The 18,335-nt window shown below is 56.1% G+C and overlaps 1 protein-coding gene across 1 annotated transcript in view; it reads right to left on the reverse strand.

The window, feature by feature from the left end:
- LOC123650386 (cadherin-23-like) overlaps nucleotides 1–18,335 on the reverse strand; it is a 294,848-nt gene that overhangs the window by 22,981 nt on the left and 253,532 nt on the right. Inside the window, exons 15-17 of the mRNA XM_045569214.1 lie at nucleotides 4,473–4,537; nucleotides 2,551–2,788; nucleotides 1,158–1,263 (exon numbers count right to left, since the gene is read on the reverse strand). Of these exons, the coding sequence (XP_045425170.1) occupies nucleotides 1,158–1,263; nucleotides 2,551–2,788; nucleotides 4,473–4,537 (409 nt within the window). The remainder of the gene's footprint in view (nucleotides 1–1,157; nucleotides 1,264–2,550; nucleotides 2,789–4,472; nucleotides 4,538–18,335) is intronic.

Consider the following 18,335-nt stretch of genomic DNA (forward strand, 5'->3'; position numbering starts at 1 on the left):
TATTGGCTTGGGAGTGGGGGGCATGCAAAGGTAGTCTGCAAAGGCATTACAACAATATTAAACTGCAACCTTCTATTTGGAAAAGGGAAACAAAATTATTGCTTTAGTAATATAAAATCTAAGGGGATTCTTCTAGCAGAGAGGAGGGTACGGGGTGGGGGGTGGGGAGAGGCATGGAACTTTTAAGCTTTTTAAAGAGGGGTATAGATTTTATAGAGAACACTGGGCTGTGGCCTCTGGGGCCAGGACTGCAATTTCTGTGATGGTGTTTCCCTGACCTCGCTGTGGGGCACTGGAGGAAGGAGCACTGGACCTAGAGTCATTCCATGCACATACCTTTGTTCTGCCTAATCCAGTCTTTAAGAACTAGAGAAGTTTCCCAGAGAAGGTGTCAAATGAGCCCTTAAAGTAACAGTCAAAGGAGGGCGGGCAAAGGGGCAGGGCAGAAGGGCTTTCCTGGGAGAAGGAACAGACTCTGCAAAGACATGGAGGCGACCACTGTAAGGGGAGAGAGTACTGGGGGCTCGAAGAGGCTCGATTCTGGTGGGGAAGGGGTGCTGAGAGGCGAGGCTAGAATGGCAGCTGAGAGCCAGATCGTGTGGGGACTTAGTACCAAGCTCAGTGGCTTTGCTGGGCAACCTCAGGCAAGTTGCTCCCTGTCTCTGGGCCTTAGCTGCTTCATCTGAAAAATCAGGTGTTCTCTCTTGGGATACTGGAGCTTGAGGTTGCTGCTGCTGTTCCCTGCCAGGGCTCTAGGGATCAGGACTCACGGCAGGGCAGGCAGGGAAAGGCCACAGCCTGGGAAGGCTGACAGGAGGCCACAGGACCCCCCAAAGAATGGTGTGGCTCAGCTAACAAGCTTCCGCCCCATGGACCTGCCCTGGCAGCCTTGGTAAGAAACGGGGAACCCCACAGATTCTGGTAACATCAGACTCCCAGGGTGCCTGCAGGGCTGGCCGTGAGCCTAAGACAGAGAAAGATCCGGCTGGTGTGAGACACAGAGGTCTACCCTGTGGAAGGGGACCTCAGGCCACATGCTGCTCCACCCAGCAGGAGACCAGGGCAGCCTCCTGAGTCGCCCTGGGCGTCAGGGAGAAAGAAGGGTGCCGGCCCCTCCCCCAGCCCTCCTTCCTGGGCTCAGTTCAGCGCACACAGACCTCCATAGCCCTCGTACACGCTGATGTCGAAGTAGCTGGCAAAGGCGGAGGCGCTGACGATGCTGTAGGTGATCTGGTTGTTGGGAGGGGAGTCCTCGTCCGTGGCCTGGAAGGAAGAAGGCAGACGGGCCCTGAGCTCGCAGAAGGCCTGGGGCCAAAGGGCGTGGGCAAGGCTGGCCCCTGTCAGAGCTCCTTTTTTGGGTGATCCAGCCCTGGGTCATGCCCTGGCCCAGGGCCCCAGGAGGCCCCCCTTGTCCCTCAGCTGGAGGCCACCCTCTGGCTCCCAGCAGACGCCCTGCTCCCCTCCAGGCTCTGGGTATGGAGGAGGCCTGGGAAACCTAGAGGACAGGCAGAGGCCTAGGACGATGGGGGCGGGGGGATGTCCCAGAGGCTGGGAGGGTTACCGCCATAGCTGGCATGACTGCCCCCACACCCTCCCAGCCCAGCTTGAACCCCCCACCCCAGACTGGGTCAGGGCCCTCGGGCGGTGCGCCCCCTCAGTCCCCTGGCCCCCAACTGTAATTCCTTGTTTAATTTCTGACCGCGTTGCTTAGACCATCAGCTTCACACAGGCAGAAACCTCATGCCCCTTGACTGCTGCTGCACACCTGCAGGCCAGCACGGTATTTGGCACACAGTTGCACAAATGCAAGGAGGAAAGAAAGCACTTGGCATGGGGCTAGGGATCCTTCTACCCCTTGACTTTCTTCTGGGGCTGCTGAATTAATTAGCTTCTTTCCAGATTGTCTCCAACCCTAGCGAGCTTCCAGTGGGCCCCACCACTGAGTGCACCTCGAGCCGAGTGGGATGGGTGGGCAGGGCCCTGGGGAGCCGTGGCCATGTTGGCAGGCCTGTGCCCACCCCTCCACCCTCGCCTTCCTCCCTCCCTGTGTCAGAAACACTCCAAACAGAGGCTCTGGGTCCTGTCACTTTGGGTAGGCAGAGTGGGGAAGGGGCACGAGGACATTAAGGTCTGTGGTCAGAGGTCATGGAAGCTTGGTGGGGACTTGCTGCAGGAGGACACTTGGCTGTACCCTGTGGCCTGTGTGTTTCCTTCCAGCTGCGGCACTTCCTGACTGTAGGCAGCCACTAAATAGCTCGATGGGGTCCTTATGCAAGGAACTCCTCCCCCTCAATGTCCTTGCCAAGGGGAATGGCAGTGGGGGATCCTTGTGCTAAACAGTGACCTAAAATTGAAGCTGACGCAAACACTGTGCACGTAGCTCCACTCAGTCACCAGGGACACCAGGTGATGCCCAGAGGACGCCCACCACAGACCAAGATTCTGACCCCCAAATCTGCACAGCAGTGGCTTCCCGAGGGGCTGGTCAAGGGGCAGCACAGGGGAAGGACAAGGTGAGTGGCTGGAACGCAGGACTCCCTGGCACCTTACCCGGAGCCGCACCAGCTGTGTGACAGAAGGCTCGTTCTCTCTCAGGGCACCCACGTAGGCATCCTTCTGGAACGTGGGCACATTGTCATTGACATCCAGCACGTTGACCCTGACCCGGCCCGTGGTCTCCTCGCCGCCCCCGTCCCGGGCGATGACCGTCAAGGTGAAGCGCTGGATGAGCTCGTAGTCCAGCCTGGCGATCAGCACGATGAGGCCCGTGTCCTTGTCCAGGGAGAACCTGTTCGGGCAGGAAGGGGCAGAGAAAGGACACCGTGTTTAAAGCAGGCTTGTCGACAGGGGCCTGCATTTACCAGCCTGTCCTTGCCTGAGGCGCCAAACAGAGAAATAAATGAAGTTGGAATCTGTCTTCTCTTTCGCTTGCGCTACACGAGAATGGCTATTGGTAAAGGGGCCTGGGGCGTGGGGGGCAGGGCCAGGATCACACGAGGGTGGGGTGGTCAGACAGAAGGTGGAGTTGCCGATTTAACTGAGCAGGAGACTCAGGCAGAATGACCCTCTTCCTGCTGTGAACAGGAGTGTCTCCTCACTGGAGATATTTAGATGCCGGAGAACTGTGAGGGTCAGAAATTCTGCCATCCTATGTGGGTTTGCAGCAAAATGCTCCACCCAGGCAGCAAAGCATCCAGCGAAGGGAGGGGTGGTTGGTCCTCTCTGGGGGGCTCGCCCTTGGGATCGAGGGACTGAGCCCTGCTGGCAAACGTCTCCTGGGGAGCAGCACGATCCAGCAGGACCCCATCTCTCTAACTGCCTCCTCTAAACGTCCCCTTGAGAGCCTCATCTGAGTTGTCAGTTGACATTTGTGTGCTCTGACCTGGTCCACAGCTGCCAACCAGAAGCCTGGGAGGTTCTGGCTCAGAGAGGAGGAAAGGCCCAGACTCAGAAGATGGGAAGAGATGAGAAGGTCCAAGGTGATCAAGACAAGGCCACGTGAACACGGTCCCCCGAGGGACACGGTGCCCGGTGCATTCAGCTGGGCTGGCGCCTTCCTCCCATTTGGAGGCCCCATCACAGAGTGGCAGAGAATGGCTGGACCCACCTAACCATCTCCCAGTCCCTTCTTGATCATTCACACACACAGTCGGGCCAGTAATTCAAGTTGACAGCCACTGTCCTACTCATTCTGTTGGGCTTCTAAGTTCATCAGACACTTGGCCTTAGATCATGTTAAAATGAGAGGGCTTCCCCTTGGCTCGGATTAACTGAAGACAAGGGAAAAAAATGGCCAGAACCAACCCAGAACCATGTCACCATGGGGGGTGGCAGGGCAAGGCTGGGGTCAGGCACTGAGGCCATGAACCCACTACGGGCTGCTGCACAATGAGAGCCGCTCCTGGGGGAGGGAGGCTGTGTATCCTAGTGGTGATGCCCACATGCAGAGGCCTGGCCCTGGCACCTACCAGCTGTGTGACTTTGGGCAAGTGACTCAGCCTCTCTGAGCACGGTTTCCTCATCTGTAAAGTGGGGATGCTAACAGTGCCCGGCACAGAGTTCCTCTGGCATTTAGTTGTGAGGATTACATGAGCAAATGCATGTAAAGCACTTGACAATGCACCTGACACGCAGTAAGGGCTTCCTAAACGTTAATTGCTGCTGGTGGTAGTGGTGATGGCTATGTGCAATTGTCAGTGCTTGAAAACCTCCCAGAGACACAATTTTCTCCATTCCCAAGGCCAAAGGCCATCTTTTGAGAGCCAGAGAAACTACGCCCCAGAGGGCTGAGGGGACTTGACCAAGACTATACCACAATTAGGGCCAAACTAGCAACAGTGCCTGTGGGTTCCGACTCCCGGTCCAGTGCTCCAGCTGCGGGGCCCAGAGCCCTCCCTCCCCGGGCACCGCAAAGTTTCCCGGACCTCGTGAGGAGCAGAGGCCACTGTGGGGTGCTGGGGGCCGAGCCTCACCTGTCAGGGTCATCACTAAAGAAGTAGCTGACTTCCCCGAAGGTGCCCACGTCGCTGTCTGTGGCCTGCAATGGTGAGAACAGGAGGCCGTTACTGCCAGACCAGCGGAGGAAATGTCCACAGGAAGCCCATGTTCTCCCACACAGCTCCTCTGGCCCAGGCCGAATTCTCTAGAGCCATCATGTTGTCACTGGCCACACGTGGCTGTTTAAATTTATATTGGAGAGCACAGTTCTACAGGGTTGGGCTCCTACCAGTAATCTCTAACTGCGTGAAACTGCCCCCTGGACTCACATCAGGCCGGGTGGGCTTATTCTCCGCAGATGCTCAGAGGGCTTGGGGGAGAGCCTGGACCTGTGGCCTGGGGTCACAGCCTGCAGTACTGTGACGTGGCACGAATGGAGGTGGGTGTGGCTTCAGCCATCTGGTGGTGTCTTCTGGTGACTCTGCCCCACTGCCTAAGGCCTCCAAGTCAGATGCGCTTCCCAGCTGGGCAGGAACCTTGGGGGTGTGGTCCCCGCTTCTGTGACCCTGGAAGAACGTACTGCACGCACAGGACAGACCTACCTGCCTGACAACCTTCTCTCCTAGAAGCAGCGTCCACCCGTCCCAGTCACCTTTGGTTCCTTCCCCTGCTCAAACGGTCTGAGTGGGAGCTGCCTACCCTGGTCACAGGGACAGGCCGGGCAGTGGCCCCAGACCACTCTTAGAACCCCCTGGGATTCTTCCTATTGTTGCCGGGGGTAAAAGCTTTCCTCCAGGGAGTAGAGCTGGGACAGTGTGAGCTGGAGCTGCTGGCTGTTGCGGAGGATGAAGTTGCACACAGAGGAGAGGGCTGGATCCTGGTAGTTTTAGAGCTCTGAATCTGTTCCAACATCTCCTCCCACCCTCAGTTTGGGTTGTGAGTCTGTTGAGTTCACTGTGAGTCCTCTTTTTGGTTTTCATTTTGTTTTTTTAAGGACAGGGGTCTTACTGTGTTGCCCAGGCTGGTCTTGAACTCCTGGGTTTAAGCCATCCTCTTGCCTCAGCCTCCCAGAGTGCTGCAATTACAGGCACAAGCCACCGTGTCTGGCTTATTGAGACCTCTTTTAACCGGATGGTGCCAAGTCACTTCCAGTCAAAAGAGACTGAAGGGAGAGGGGCCAGTCTTACGCGGATGATAATGGCAATGCTGGTGGTGGCCTACATCACCATCACACTGTTGACATTTTCAGAGAACATCCATGTTTATTATGACCTCATTTTATGTTCACAAGCATCCATGTAATGAGGAAGACAGACATTCCCACCCATCTCACAGATCATAAAACTGAGGCCCAGCACCCAATGAGGCCCAGCATGAGCCTGCTGTCAGTTCTAGAGGGGGATGGCTTTTGTGGCTGGGACTGTGGGCTTCTGTATTGTCCCCGGCATGGTTATAATCCACAGCACAGGCTAAATGACACCATTCATTCATTCATTCATTCAATAGTTACTTATTAAGCACGTACTCCATGCCAGGCACTGTCCTAGAGGTGACCTCTGCTCCCCTCCCAGGCCACTGCCCTGGAGCTGGACAAACTGCTGCCACCACCAGATGCCAGGAGGGAAAGGCCTCAGATTGACCTTGGGGTTTCATACTCAGGGTTCTATAAATGTAAGTGGATAAAGGCCCTGCTGCTAACATGTTGTGATACCTTTGTACTAAATATCTTATGAGGCTCCTCTTAAGTCTCCTGGATTCTATGAAATGCATTAAATTCCATTTTCTTTATGATAAACCTGAATTTTGAAGGAAAAGCTAATTTGTGTTCAGTATATTCAGTTCAGGAAGGCAGATAAGTGAATAATACATTTCTATCCCAAATGAACGAAATGAAAAAAATGTTTATACCCAAGAGTTAAGATCTCAGTTACCCAGAAAACTTGGCTACACGGAAGGATGCCGTTTCTGGGGGCTCTGGCTCCCTGCTTTCATAGGGCTGCCTCTCGGGCCGGAGTTCCAGTCAGTGTCCCCAAGGCCATGTTCCCGTAGACTGTGTGCAGACCTCTGCCACTGCCCTGGCCAGGCTCAGAGCTCGTCACAGGTTCTCAGGGGATGCATGTCGAACACGTGGTAGGAGGGAGCCAAGTGACATCACCTGCCCTCCCAGGCAGGACCGGCTCCCCGGTGCTTCCCCTGCCACTGCCGTGAGCTACTTCCTCACGAGCACAGCCATTGTGGGTTACTGAGCACCTTATTCACGTTACTCGTTTCATCCTCCTAACAACCCTATGAGGCAGGTACGATTATCAGTCCCACCTCCAAGTTACAGATGGAGAAACTGAGGCATAGAGATGGGAAATAGCTCGCCAAGACTTCACGGCCAGAAAAAGAACAGTGCTGGGTTTGACCCCTCTGCTGTCTTGCCACGCCCTTGGCCCCCATCTGTTATTGCCTCTGAACCAAGGGAGCACTTGTTCCCAGAAGGAAGGGAGCCTGGCTATTCCAGGGGAGAGAAGACCACAGCTCCCCATAATAACCCTAACCCCATCCTCTCCTTCCAGGGACCCAAGGAGAAGGGGAGAGGGAGGAATCCCAAGCCCTTCCCACCCCTAAGTTCCACTGACAAGTAATCAGCACCATGAATGGCCTGGTTGGACTGCAGTGACAGTGGCTTGGTCCAGGGAAGAACTGATCGTGATGCTATTGAGCCCATTGAGGGGTCAGCGTGGTGTAGAGACCCCAGTTCCAGGCCAGTGTCAACAGCCTAGGTCACTGTGTGACCAGACTGCACCCTCTCAGGCCTCATCGTCCTACTTTGTCAAAGGAAAGGGTCTAGGTCAGGCACAGTGACTCACACCTGTAATCCTAGCACTCTGGGAGGCCAAGGCGGGAGGATTGATTGAGGCCAGCCTGAGCAACATATTGAGACCCTGTTTCTACTAAAAGTAAAAATTAGCTGGACATGGTGGCACATGCCTGTAGTCCCAGCTACTTGGGAGGGTGAGGCAGGAGGATCGCTTGAGCCCAGGAGCTCAAGGTTGCAGTGAGCTAGGCTGACACCACTGCACTCCAGCCTGGGGGACAGGGCAAGACCATGTCTCAAAAAGAAAAAAGAAAAGAAAGGGTCTGGGGAAGGATGAGGGCTGGGTGGCACCTGGTGGGCTCAGTGCCCTGCACAGACAGTGGCTGTCACACACAGATGCTTTGCAAATGCTTGAAAAATGAATGAGCAAACTCCAGTGAGAAGAGGGTGGCAGGCAGAGAGATGCGGATGAAGAAAAGGAAGAGAGGGTTCAAAAGGAAGGGGAAGACGGTGGAGCAAGCGGGCAGGGGGGAGGGAAAAGTGGGAGGACAGCCAGCTGAGACGCAGGGGCTGGGCGTGCAGGAAGGGACGGGCTGGGCTGGGCTGGACCAGGGGGGCCAAGCCCTCCCTATCTGGTACCCCACAGAATTGCTCTGGACTGTCAGGGCGGGAGGGACCCTGAGGTGCCCTCGTCCACTCCCCTCACCTTGGGGCCTGGGGCAGCTGCGGCCCAGGGAAATCAAGTGGTCAGCCCTGCGGGACAAGAGGGGACTGTCTTAGAGCAGAAGATGGCCCCCACCCCTGGGGCCAGGCTTTCCCTGCCCGGGTTGGGCTGGGCACACCATGGCTCCCACAGTGACTCCATCCCTTGGGCCTCTTGCTGCCTGCCCAGGCCACCGAAGCCGAAGCTGACCAGGGAAGATTTGTGAGTCCTTTAGTGCCACCGTGTAATGACCGAGTGACATATGTGTGCCGGGTGAAGAGGAGGAGGGAGAGCGTTCATTTTCAAATGTGTGAAGGAGAACAAGGAAATGAACAGCTGCTTCCTGCCCTGCCAGGGTGGGGGCGGCCAGCACGGACGCTGAGGGCCTCTCGGGGGCAGTCGGGCCAGGCTGGGCTTCAGCAGGGCCACTGGGCCCCGGGCCTGGGAGTGGGGGGCAGCGGATCTGCCCTCAGGGTAGAGCCCCTCCCCCTTACACACATTGTCCGCCTGGCATGTCCGGCCCCATCTCTGAGCAGACTGGACCCCGTGCGGCCCCAGGACCCCACAAGGTGGGGCTGGGGCTCCCCCCTGCACTCACGCAGCAGCCCCAGCCCCCGCTCCACGGAGGACTGACGCTGTGCTCATGCGTCTCTCTACACCAGGCTGCGGCTCCCTGAGATGTGCCCAGAACCCAGGACAAGGCCTGGGCACAAAGGCAGCTCGTGAAAGGCACTTACATCCCTGTCACCTATGCTATGCCTGCACGCACATCTATGTGACACATACGACCGCACAGGTTTAGTTTTACCACATCCCCGTAGGTACGTACTGTTATAACCCCGCCCCCTTTTACAGGTGAGGAAACAGAGACTCGATGATGATTAGTGACTTGCCCAAGATGTCACAGCTGGTGAGTGGTGGAGCTGGCCTTCACATCCCAGAGTAACTACTGGCGCCTTGTGGGACACGCAGCCTGAGCGCCACCCTGTGGCACCGCGGCCTGGAGCGTCTCCACAGGTGCTGGTGGAGCCCCGCAGGGGGCTCTGCAGTGGCCTTCCCCGCCCACCTGCCATCATGCCCCAGCCAGCGGGGGCAGCGCCCTGCGCCATCCCAGCCCCTCTTTGCTTATCATTGGCACCTTTTAAACAACGTCCTCCCAAGACTTGCTGTGGCAGACCAACTGAAAGTCCAACAGACAAAGTGACAGTGACGCCTGGGATGACTTTAGGAGGGAGGGTCTGAGGAGTGGCCAAGGGCCTGTGCATAGAGGATAAACTTTCCTCTCCATGCTGTGAACACCCCCTTCCCTGCCACACGCTAGGAAGGAGAACGTCTGTCTCCCTGCAGGGTGACTTCTGGGGTCTCCCAGGCCAGTCAGATGCTCCGGGGATGGGGGAAAGGGATGGCCCAGCTGGCAACGCCAGGTGGCTCTCAGATTGTACCTGGCAACTCTAAGAAATACCAAACCAGGGTTTCAGGGGAGCACCTTAACTGTGCTCCAGGCTCCTCCCCCTGGTGTCCCTGTGTCTCTGCTGCCATCCCACCGTGGCTCCCCCAGGCTCTAGGTTGGTGGTCACAGGTACACACTAGTAAATTTTACTACTTGTCGAGGCTCTCATAAAAGGCCCAGGGGCAAGAAGTCAAAACCAAGGGCTAAAATGATCATTCTCCTCTGCTCAAAAACCTTCAATGGCTCCCTATTACCTGCTGAATTAATTCCAGTTCAACACCCTGGTGTCAAGGCTGTCCACAACCTGGTTGGCCTTAGGGTTCTTGTATCCTCCTCTTCCCTGATGCACCCCAGACTGCATCTCATGCTGGTTACCCCATCCCCTCATTCTACAACTGCTGTCCAAACTCTGATCCACCCCTCTGGGTACACCCCAAATGCCCCTTTCCTTAAAGAGCTCCCTGATCATTCACTGGTCTTGACCCAAGAGCCCCTGGTGACATCTCTCTTGGAACACACAGCACAGTCTGCCATTCCTGAAAACTGCCTGTGTTTGCCCCCATGAAGGAGGTTTCTGTATCTAACTCATTTTTGCATTCTGTCTTGTGCCCCAGAGAGGGCTCAAAATCTTTGCCAATTTGGTAAAATCTGAGATTTTCATTTCCAGCCACTGAGGGCCAGCATGACCTTCCCTCCATGGGGCTGACGTCCCACCAGCGGACGCCATGGTGGGCAGTGAGCAGTGACAGTGGGGCTGCTTGGATTGCCCTGGGGTGAGGCCCAGGTTAACAAAGCGTCTCCAAAACTCAAGCCTCCTGCGGAAGCTCCCCAGGGGCCCGGCAGGTGGAGAAGGGCACGGTGGGCGTGGACGGCAGCTGGGAGTTGCCCCGCCTACTGCTGGAAGCACCTTCTTGAGGACAGTGACCGGACGCTCACTCAGTCACATACTCAGTAAGTACTTTTTGAGCTTTTCCAATGTGCTGGCTACTGTGCCAGGCACTGAAGTCATGGCCTAAGCATGACAAGGCCCTCTCTGGAATGCGACTTAAAATCAGAATGGGAAGACAGATAACCGAGGAGAGAAATAACTAAATAACATGATTTCGGATAGCGGTAAGAACTATGAGGGAAATAAAGAGAGAAAATGGGCTTGAAGGTCAGAGGTCGCTGGTGTAGATGGATCTGTCCTGGAGAAGACCTCGGCAAGGTGACTTGGGTCTGTCTGCTGGCGAGACCTGTGCCCCTGCCGCCCCGAGGCCTGGAGGAGGGGGCAGGACGCTCACCCGCCAGCCCCCCTCAGCTGAAGCACCTGCAGCCCGGGTCGGCGCCCCTCCCTGCGGTCAGCGCCGGTCCTGAGGTCGGCACGTGGGGAGAGGGTGCAGCCTGGACTGGCTGCTGCCAAACCCCTGATTTATTTTTCCCTCCGATCCTCCCCAACGCTGGCATTACCAGCAAAACTAATTCCCTCATTTGGGCCTTTATAATTGCATCCGAAAGTGCTTATTTCTGTGATGGACAATGCCGGCAGAAGTGTAATTTTCTTCTGCTGACAAAAAGGAAAAAAATAAATACACACAGGGGGAAAACTCCAAGGTTAAGACAAGGTGAGTGTAGGAGCCTGCGGTGGGGGAACGGCCACATCCCCAGACTGGCCAGGCCCAATCACAAGTGCCAAGTGCCGATCTTTCTCCCAGCTGCTGGGAGGTCGGGGGGTGGGACAAGATAGCACCCATGCTGTTTTGAGTACTTAACTATGTACCACAAAATTCACCAAGCGTTTCCTGTACTTTACTTCATTCCATCTTCCCAGCCCTATGAGACCAGCACCCACATTATCCCCATTTTACAGATAAAGGAGGGAACTGAGGCTCAGAGAGGTCAATCAACTTGCCCAAGGTCAAACAGCCACAGTGCTGGGACATGAGCCCAACATGGTCCCCTCCAAGGCATGTGCTCTTAACCACACCCCTCCTCTGCTCCTCCCACTGGGGGCCCTGGGGGAGAGGGGTCTTCCTGCAGCTTGAGAGCTCAGCTATGGGAGCCAGGGTGCTCCCACCAGGGTCCTTCTCTGCACCCTGTAAAAGCCAGATGGGATCCCACAGTTTTCTCCTGCTTGCAACAGCAGCGTCTGCCCCCCAGGCTCTGCCTGGAGGGTGGCACAGCCATCAGCAGGCGTCTCTGGCTGTGGTTTCCCAGGACGCAGGCCTTCAGTCTACACTCGCAGACACCCAAGCAAGTGCCATCCACAGACCCTCAAAGAAGGCTCCCAACCCTGCCCCACGTTTGGTCTTGGTTTGTGCAGGTGGCTCAGGGCCAGGACTGGTGGAAACTGTGTGTCCACCTGAGGCCACTGCTCAAAGATGGGACAGCCTGGCTGGCTGCAGGTGCCCTTCCTGACCCACCCGCTGCTCCTGTCCCTGCATGCTCAGAATATGTTCTCCTTTCACCTTGTGTGCCCAGGGCTCTGTGCCCTCTGATGGCCAGTGCCACCTGTCACATCCTCTCCCAGGGGACCCACCATCCCAACAGTGGTCAGGCCTATCTCTTTGTCCCCTTCCTGAGAACCCCCTTCTTACCCAGTCTGTCTGTGCAATGAACAGTCATCTACTCTTAGCCTCTTCCATTCATCTGCCCCGGAGCAAGGGCCACCCTCCACCCCCTGCCTTGCCGACACACTGTCCCCATGCACCCCTGCACACCTGTCCCTGCGCCTTGCTCTTGTCCCTCATCATGGCCACATAGACACTCATCTGCTGGTGCTGGGTCTTTTGTCCCCACTGACTCCTGCCTGCTCTTACGGTCCTCACGTTCTCTGGCCTCCCGGGGTCTCCCTCCAAACCGTGGCCCATCCCTTCTGCCATCACCAATTCCCTTCTCTGACAGGTCAGACGCTTGCCTCTCTCAGGGTTTTTACACTCTCCAGCCTTCTTTTCTCTTCCTGTGTACCCATACTTCCCTGCCTCTTACACACACACACACACACACACTCTCTCTCTCTCTCTCTCCACCTCCCCCGCCCCGGCCCTGTGTCTCAGGCAGCCCCCAACACTTCCCTGCTTGCAGCACCTCCATCTCACCCCCAAATACTCTCCCAGAAACTTTCTCCCTTTTTCACTCTCCATTTGGCTCAGGTAGACGCCACCCAAAGCTCCCACCCTGTCTCAGCCTCTGTAGTCCCCTCCTCACCCCGTCCCCAGCCACCTGAGCGTCTGTCCCCACAGGCCGCAGACTGGCAGGCCGCAGGCACACACTCAATCACTCCCCACCAGCGCCCACACCCCGTCACGCACGCATGCCCGGACACCCCGCACGGGGCTTCTGCTCTGAAGCAAGGCGGGCCCAGCTGCCTCCGCCGCAGCCCTGGGTCCCAGCGACAGAGGCAGGTGGCAGGCGCCGGCGAGCAGTTCTGCTCCCATGCACAAATCTGCAGAGAAGGGCACGCGGTACAATTTGTTCAGGAAACAATAGCAATGTTTGACATGTCATAAGGATTGATGGAGCAGAAATTTACATGGGAGAATGCATTTTTAAACAGCTCCGCGGAGCCCCGGTGCTTCGCTGGTAATGCTTTCCACATTCATCATCCGCAGAGCCCCTCTGAGTACGTCCTTAAACTGCATGAGATTAACTGCACTCTCACAAGCTCCAGGGGCTGGAGTGGCCGGTGTGCAGGGCAGCACGCAGTGAGGAGAACCTGGTAGTGCAGAGGCCGGGCTGACCTCCACATGCCTGCTGAGGCCCCCAAGGCCGGGCCTCCCCTGTCCCCGCGCTCCCTCCCACAGTGCTGTGGACGAGGACTTCAGCTTCTCTCTGGCACTTGAGGTAGAAGCCAAGGGCCAGGCGATTTCACCCACTCTGCCCCAGGCTTCTAGGGCAACACTGGTGCCTCAGTTTCCCCCTCTCACCTCAGATGGAAGTTAGCTAACCTAAGAAGGAAGCCAGGGCCAGATGGACGGGGGCATGGTGGGTGTTAGGTGAGCAAGGGAGACGTTTGGCAGGAAGCTGCTGCTCTGAGCGCCTTCATGGGCCTTCCCGGGGTGGCCACGGTCCTGGGAGAAGAGGAAATGATGGTGGCCCTAGGGAAAATGCCTCCCGGGGGACGATGTGTGAGGGATACGAGGGTACGTGTTCCGGGTGGGCAGTGGTACCAGGCAGTGAGCAGTAGGGCACAGGGGAGATGATGGAGCAGAGGAAAAGCCCCTGGTGCCTGCTCTGGGCCTTCTGAGTACATGGGAGGCCTTAAAACAAGAGGGTGCTACTGGGAAGGGTGGGCTGGGGCTGAAAGCACCTGCTGGGGTGCAGGAGCCAAATAGGAAGGCAGTGAGAAAAGGGTGGGGACCCGACTGATGGGGGGCTGCAGAGACAGGGAAGAGAACCTTCCCTCCCTTTGGTTCCATTGTGAACCTGGGCTGGACGGCTGCTACTCCATCACCCACGCCCACAGCAGACATTACTAATGGATCGTGGCACTGACTACAGAGAAGGTCTCAGGATCCCTCTCAGTCCAGTTTTCCTGACAGCTGCTAACAGCCAGTTGCAGGTGGAACTTGGGTTAGCGCATCTCTGCTAGCCCTGCCGGACTCCCCACTCCGTGAGGGTGAGACATGAGCTTCTCCCTGCGGGGCACAGCGCAAGACCAGGCACAAAGGGCCTCAGAAGGATTTGGAGCTGAGTGCACAGTCACGGAATCCCACTGGCTGTGGGCTAGGACCTGGGTTTTGCCCTCCGTGCCCAGCTGCGGGACTCTGGGTAAGACACCAGGCCTAGGCTGGCGCACTGTACGGCCTCTGAGTGGTGCCCGCTCCTGTCTGTCCTTGGGCAGCCAGTCAGTCCATCCTCCACGGAGCCCCTCTCCTCACCCACGAGCTGCCCTCTGCTGCTGCCACTCAGACAGCCTCTTGGTTCCTCGAAGGCCCAGCTGGCTCCTGCCTCACCACTTTCCACCAGGGTTCCCTCTGCTAGTTTGTTCTTCCCAGACCTCCTGGTGGCAGCTGCTTCTCATCCCTGCCCTCAGCTGGCAGGATGCAACCTGCATTTGTAAAGGCACTCCCCCTGCGAAAGCTGCTCTGACTCCCAGGCAGCCACCTGAGGGCGGAGGTGTCTCCTTTAAGGCAGTCACATGGGGGAGGTGGGAGTCCAGGAAGTGCTGGGACAGGCTGGACTCCAGGTACCTTTGGAAGCTGGAGCTGACAAGTCTTGCTGGAGGGGAGAAGGTCATGGTTTTGGCAGGAGAATCTGGGCGAATGTTGACTCACCATCTCCGATTAGAATATAAGCTTTATGAGGGCAGGAACCAAGTCTGCCATGTTCCCCACGGGTCCCCAGCACCCGTCCAGGGCCTGGCGCTCAGGAAGCCTTTAACAGATACCAGCGAAATAAATAAAAGAATGAATGAGATTATATTTGATGACTTACGAGGTCCTTTGTAGCAGAAAAGCCAGGAGTCTTGAATCCTAGGTAGAAGGACTTTCAGGGAGGAGAGGCCCCTAGAAGGCTGATGGGCAGCGGGGAGACAGAGAAGGGTGGGAGGGGGAAGGAGATCAAAGGAAGAGGAAGAGGAATAACCACAGTGACATCCACTCTGAGCCTCAGTTTCCTCATCTGTAAAAGGGGTATAACCACAGTACCTGCCTCATGGAGTTATTGTGAGGATTAAGAGGGAAACACAAGCAAGGTGCTTTAGATCTGTGCCTGGCACAGGAACCGCTTGCCAAGTGGAGCCAGTGTTATGATTTCCACCCCCCATTCTAAGAGCTCTCTTTTTCCAGCCCTTTGCAAACAAGCTCCTCCTGAGCCCGTCTCACCCAGCCCTCCCACCCGCCTGGGCTGTGCCAGCAGCCACCCAGGCAGAGGTGGAGGGGAAGTGGCGCTAAGCCCTGCAGGAGGGCTGCTCCAGTGCAAGCCAGGCCCGAGCCCCGTTTATTAATGTGTCAGTCCTGCGGGGGGAGGAAGGCTGACAGGCGCTCTCAAGGTGTGAGGTCCTAGTCTTGTTTGTTATTGCAGAAGTGGTGTTGTTCTTGGGCTCCCCCACCCCCTTCTTTATTTCCCTTTATTTTATTTTAAAACCTGGAAATAAAAATTGATGGGGAGCAAATTGCTCTGGCCAGCAGCTCTGTGCTTAAAGGAGTTGTAGTGGGGAAGCAATTACGGCATGTCAGAAGCTGTCAGGGTGGCCAGTAGCTGCCTGCGCCAGGGGCCTGGCACTGCCTGGTGGTCCCCCGTGCCTCTTGCTGGGGAGATTCCTGGAGGAGGGGTATGGGGGCCTCCCTCAGCGGCACAGGGATAACTAAGATCACTCCGTCGCTGAGTACCATCTGTGGGCCTGGCACTATGTGAGGCACTTGACGCGTCTCGTCCCTACTCCTTAAAACAACCAGCAAGATGGGGGTCACGTTCCATTTTACAGATGAAGAAACTGGCTGCTACTAATGGCAGAAACAGTAACACTAGCTCTCCCTATTTAGTCCTTGCTGGGTTCCAGGCATTATTTTAAGAAATGTATGTATATTGACACATTTAATCTCCACTCCCACTATGTGAGATACGTACTGATACTATCTTCATGTTATGAATGGGAAGGCAAAGTGAGGCTCAGAGAGGTTAAGCAATATGCCTCAGGTCACACAGCAGTCCTGAGATTCTGCTATGTGTCAGACATGAAGGCAGGTGATTTACATAAGGTATTTCATCTACTTTTTTTCTTTTTTGAGATAGGGTCTTGCTCTGTTGCCCAGGCTAAAGTGCAGTGGCATGACCATAGCTCACTGTAACCTTGAACTCCTGGGGTCAAGCGGTCTTCCTGCCTCAGCCTCCCGAGTAGCTGGGATTAGAGGTGTGTGCCACCATGCCAGGCTAATATTTTAATTTTTTGTAGAGACGGGTCTCACCATGTTGCTCAGGCTGGTCTTGAACTCCTGGGCTCAAGTGATCCTCTCGCTTTGCCTTCCAAAGTGTGGGATTACAGGAGTGAGCCACTGCGCCCGGCCTTTCATCTACTTTTTAGAATAACCTTAGTGATTAGTGGTTTTATTCAACAAGCTGTCGAGCATTTACTCTGTGTCAGGCACTACTCTAGTGAGTGTATTGTTTCATTTTCTCCCCATATTGACTCATATCATGTCCCCCATTGACCACATCATCATGCCCATTTTTTAGATGAGGAACTGAGGCCCAGGGAGTTTCAGAAACTTGCCTGAGGTCTCTAAGCCTAAGTGGCAGAGCCAGGATCTGAACTTGTGTCTGATTCCAAAGCTGAAGCTCTTGAGCATACAGTGGACTGGGTGTCAGGATGCCCGTGTGGCTTGGATAAGTCATTCCATGTTCTCGTGCCTCAGTTTCTCTAACTGTATTAGGAGTGGGCTCTCTCCAGCTCTGCCCTGAAAGGCCTGCTGGGCAGGGCAAGGCAGCTTCCCCATGAATGAGCCTAGTCACTTGTGGGTGGGGCGACCCTGATATTTCTCGAGCATTGACCGCATACGTGCCGAGTAAATAAGCTGGGGAGTGTTCGAGGCAGCCTCGGCCCACAAGGAGCTCCCTGCCCCACTGGGGAGACGTCGTCCCCACACAGGGCAAGAGAAAGAACCCAGCAAGGCCAGAGGTTAAGGGTCAAAAAATGGTATAGACGGGAGTGGCAATGGAGCCTGAGGGCCAAGAGAAGACCAGGGACCAGGAGTCAAAGGGTTTCCTGGAGGAGATGGAGCAGGAGTCTCAGCTAGAAGCCGGCTGGGCTCTGGGAGGTCGGGAGAACATTCCAGGTGGGCAACAGAGTGAGTGAGGCCAAGGAGGCTGCAGTCCCAGGGTGGGTGCTTCCCAGTGGGGCTGAGACATGGAGAGAAGAGATGAAAGCACATTTTGGAAGGGCTGTCAGGCCCATGTGGCCAGCCTCTCACGTCCTTGGTACAACATTCTATCAACATGTCCCTGTTACTATTTAAGACAGCTTTCAAGAGTGGTGCAATGGGTTGAATGGTGACCCCCCCCCCCCGAAAAAAAAGATATGCCCTTTGGAGGAAGGGCAGCTCTGCCAACATCTTAGATTTCAGATTTCTGGCCTCCAGAGCTATAAGAGAGTAAATTCCTGTTGCTTTCAGCCAGAAGTTTGTGGCCATTTGTTGCAGCACCTAGGAAACTAATGCAGGTGGTAACTGGGGAAGGGGGTGGGGGAGGCTTAACAAATTCCAAATGCCTGCCACAGGCCAGGGGCTGTCCCCAATTTCCCTTGGTTCTCACAAGCCTGTGGGAATGGCGTTACTAACCCATTGTGCAGATGAGGAAAGGAAGGCTCAGAGAGGGCTAGCAATTTGCTGAAGGCCACACAGCAGGTGAGCAGCAGAGCTAGGCTTCAGAGCTGCCCAGGTGAAGCCTGCGATAAGCCGGCCAGGCCTCCCAGGAACACATCCTGAGAGCCATCTGGACAGACGCTTCCCTAGGAACAAGGCAAAAATCCTGACTTGGCAAAGCTCCCCTATATGAGGTCAGAGCCCAGACGGGAATCTCTGATCATGCGAGGACCTGCATGTGAGCCTCAGTGTCCCCAGGCGGGGAGCAGCAGCCTGGCCAAGCGGCAGTGCCCTGCCCACCCTCCTCCCCATCACGGTCATGGATGACATTGTTACTACAGCTGCCTGGAATCCAGTGCTTGTGACGGGCAGCCCCCGTGCTGGGGCACCACATCTGAGAGGAGGTGCTCTGACCCTCCCTTCACAGACAAGGAAATTGAGGCCCGGGCCTTCCTTCCCCAAGGAGGCACCGAACACCTCCCATGTGCCTGACTGTGGCAGAGGCTGCCGGAGCCACACACAGCTACTCGGAGCTCATCTTAAACACCAGGGGCTGCTTTACGAGGGGTGCCCGGCCTCTCTCTGCCTGCGGGCTTTTGTCTCTGTGGAAGCAGCCACAGTGATGGGGGTGTTCACATCCCCAGAAGCTGCCCTTGCTCAGTG

Source organism: Lemur catta, chromosome 14, assembly GCF_020740605.2.
Source record: "Lemur catta isolate mLemCat1 chromosome 14, mLemCat1.pri, whole genome shotgun sequence".
Lineage (NCBI taxonomy): Eukaryota > Metazoa > Chordata > Mammalia > Primates > Lemuridae > Lemur > Lemur catta.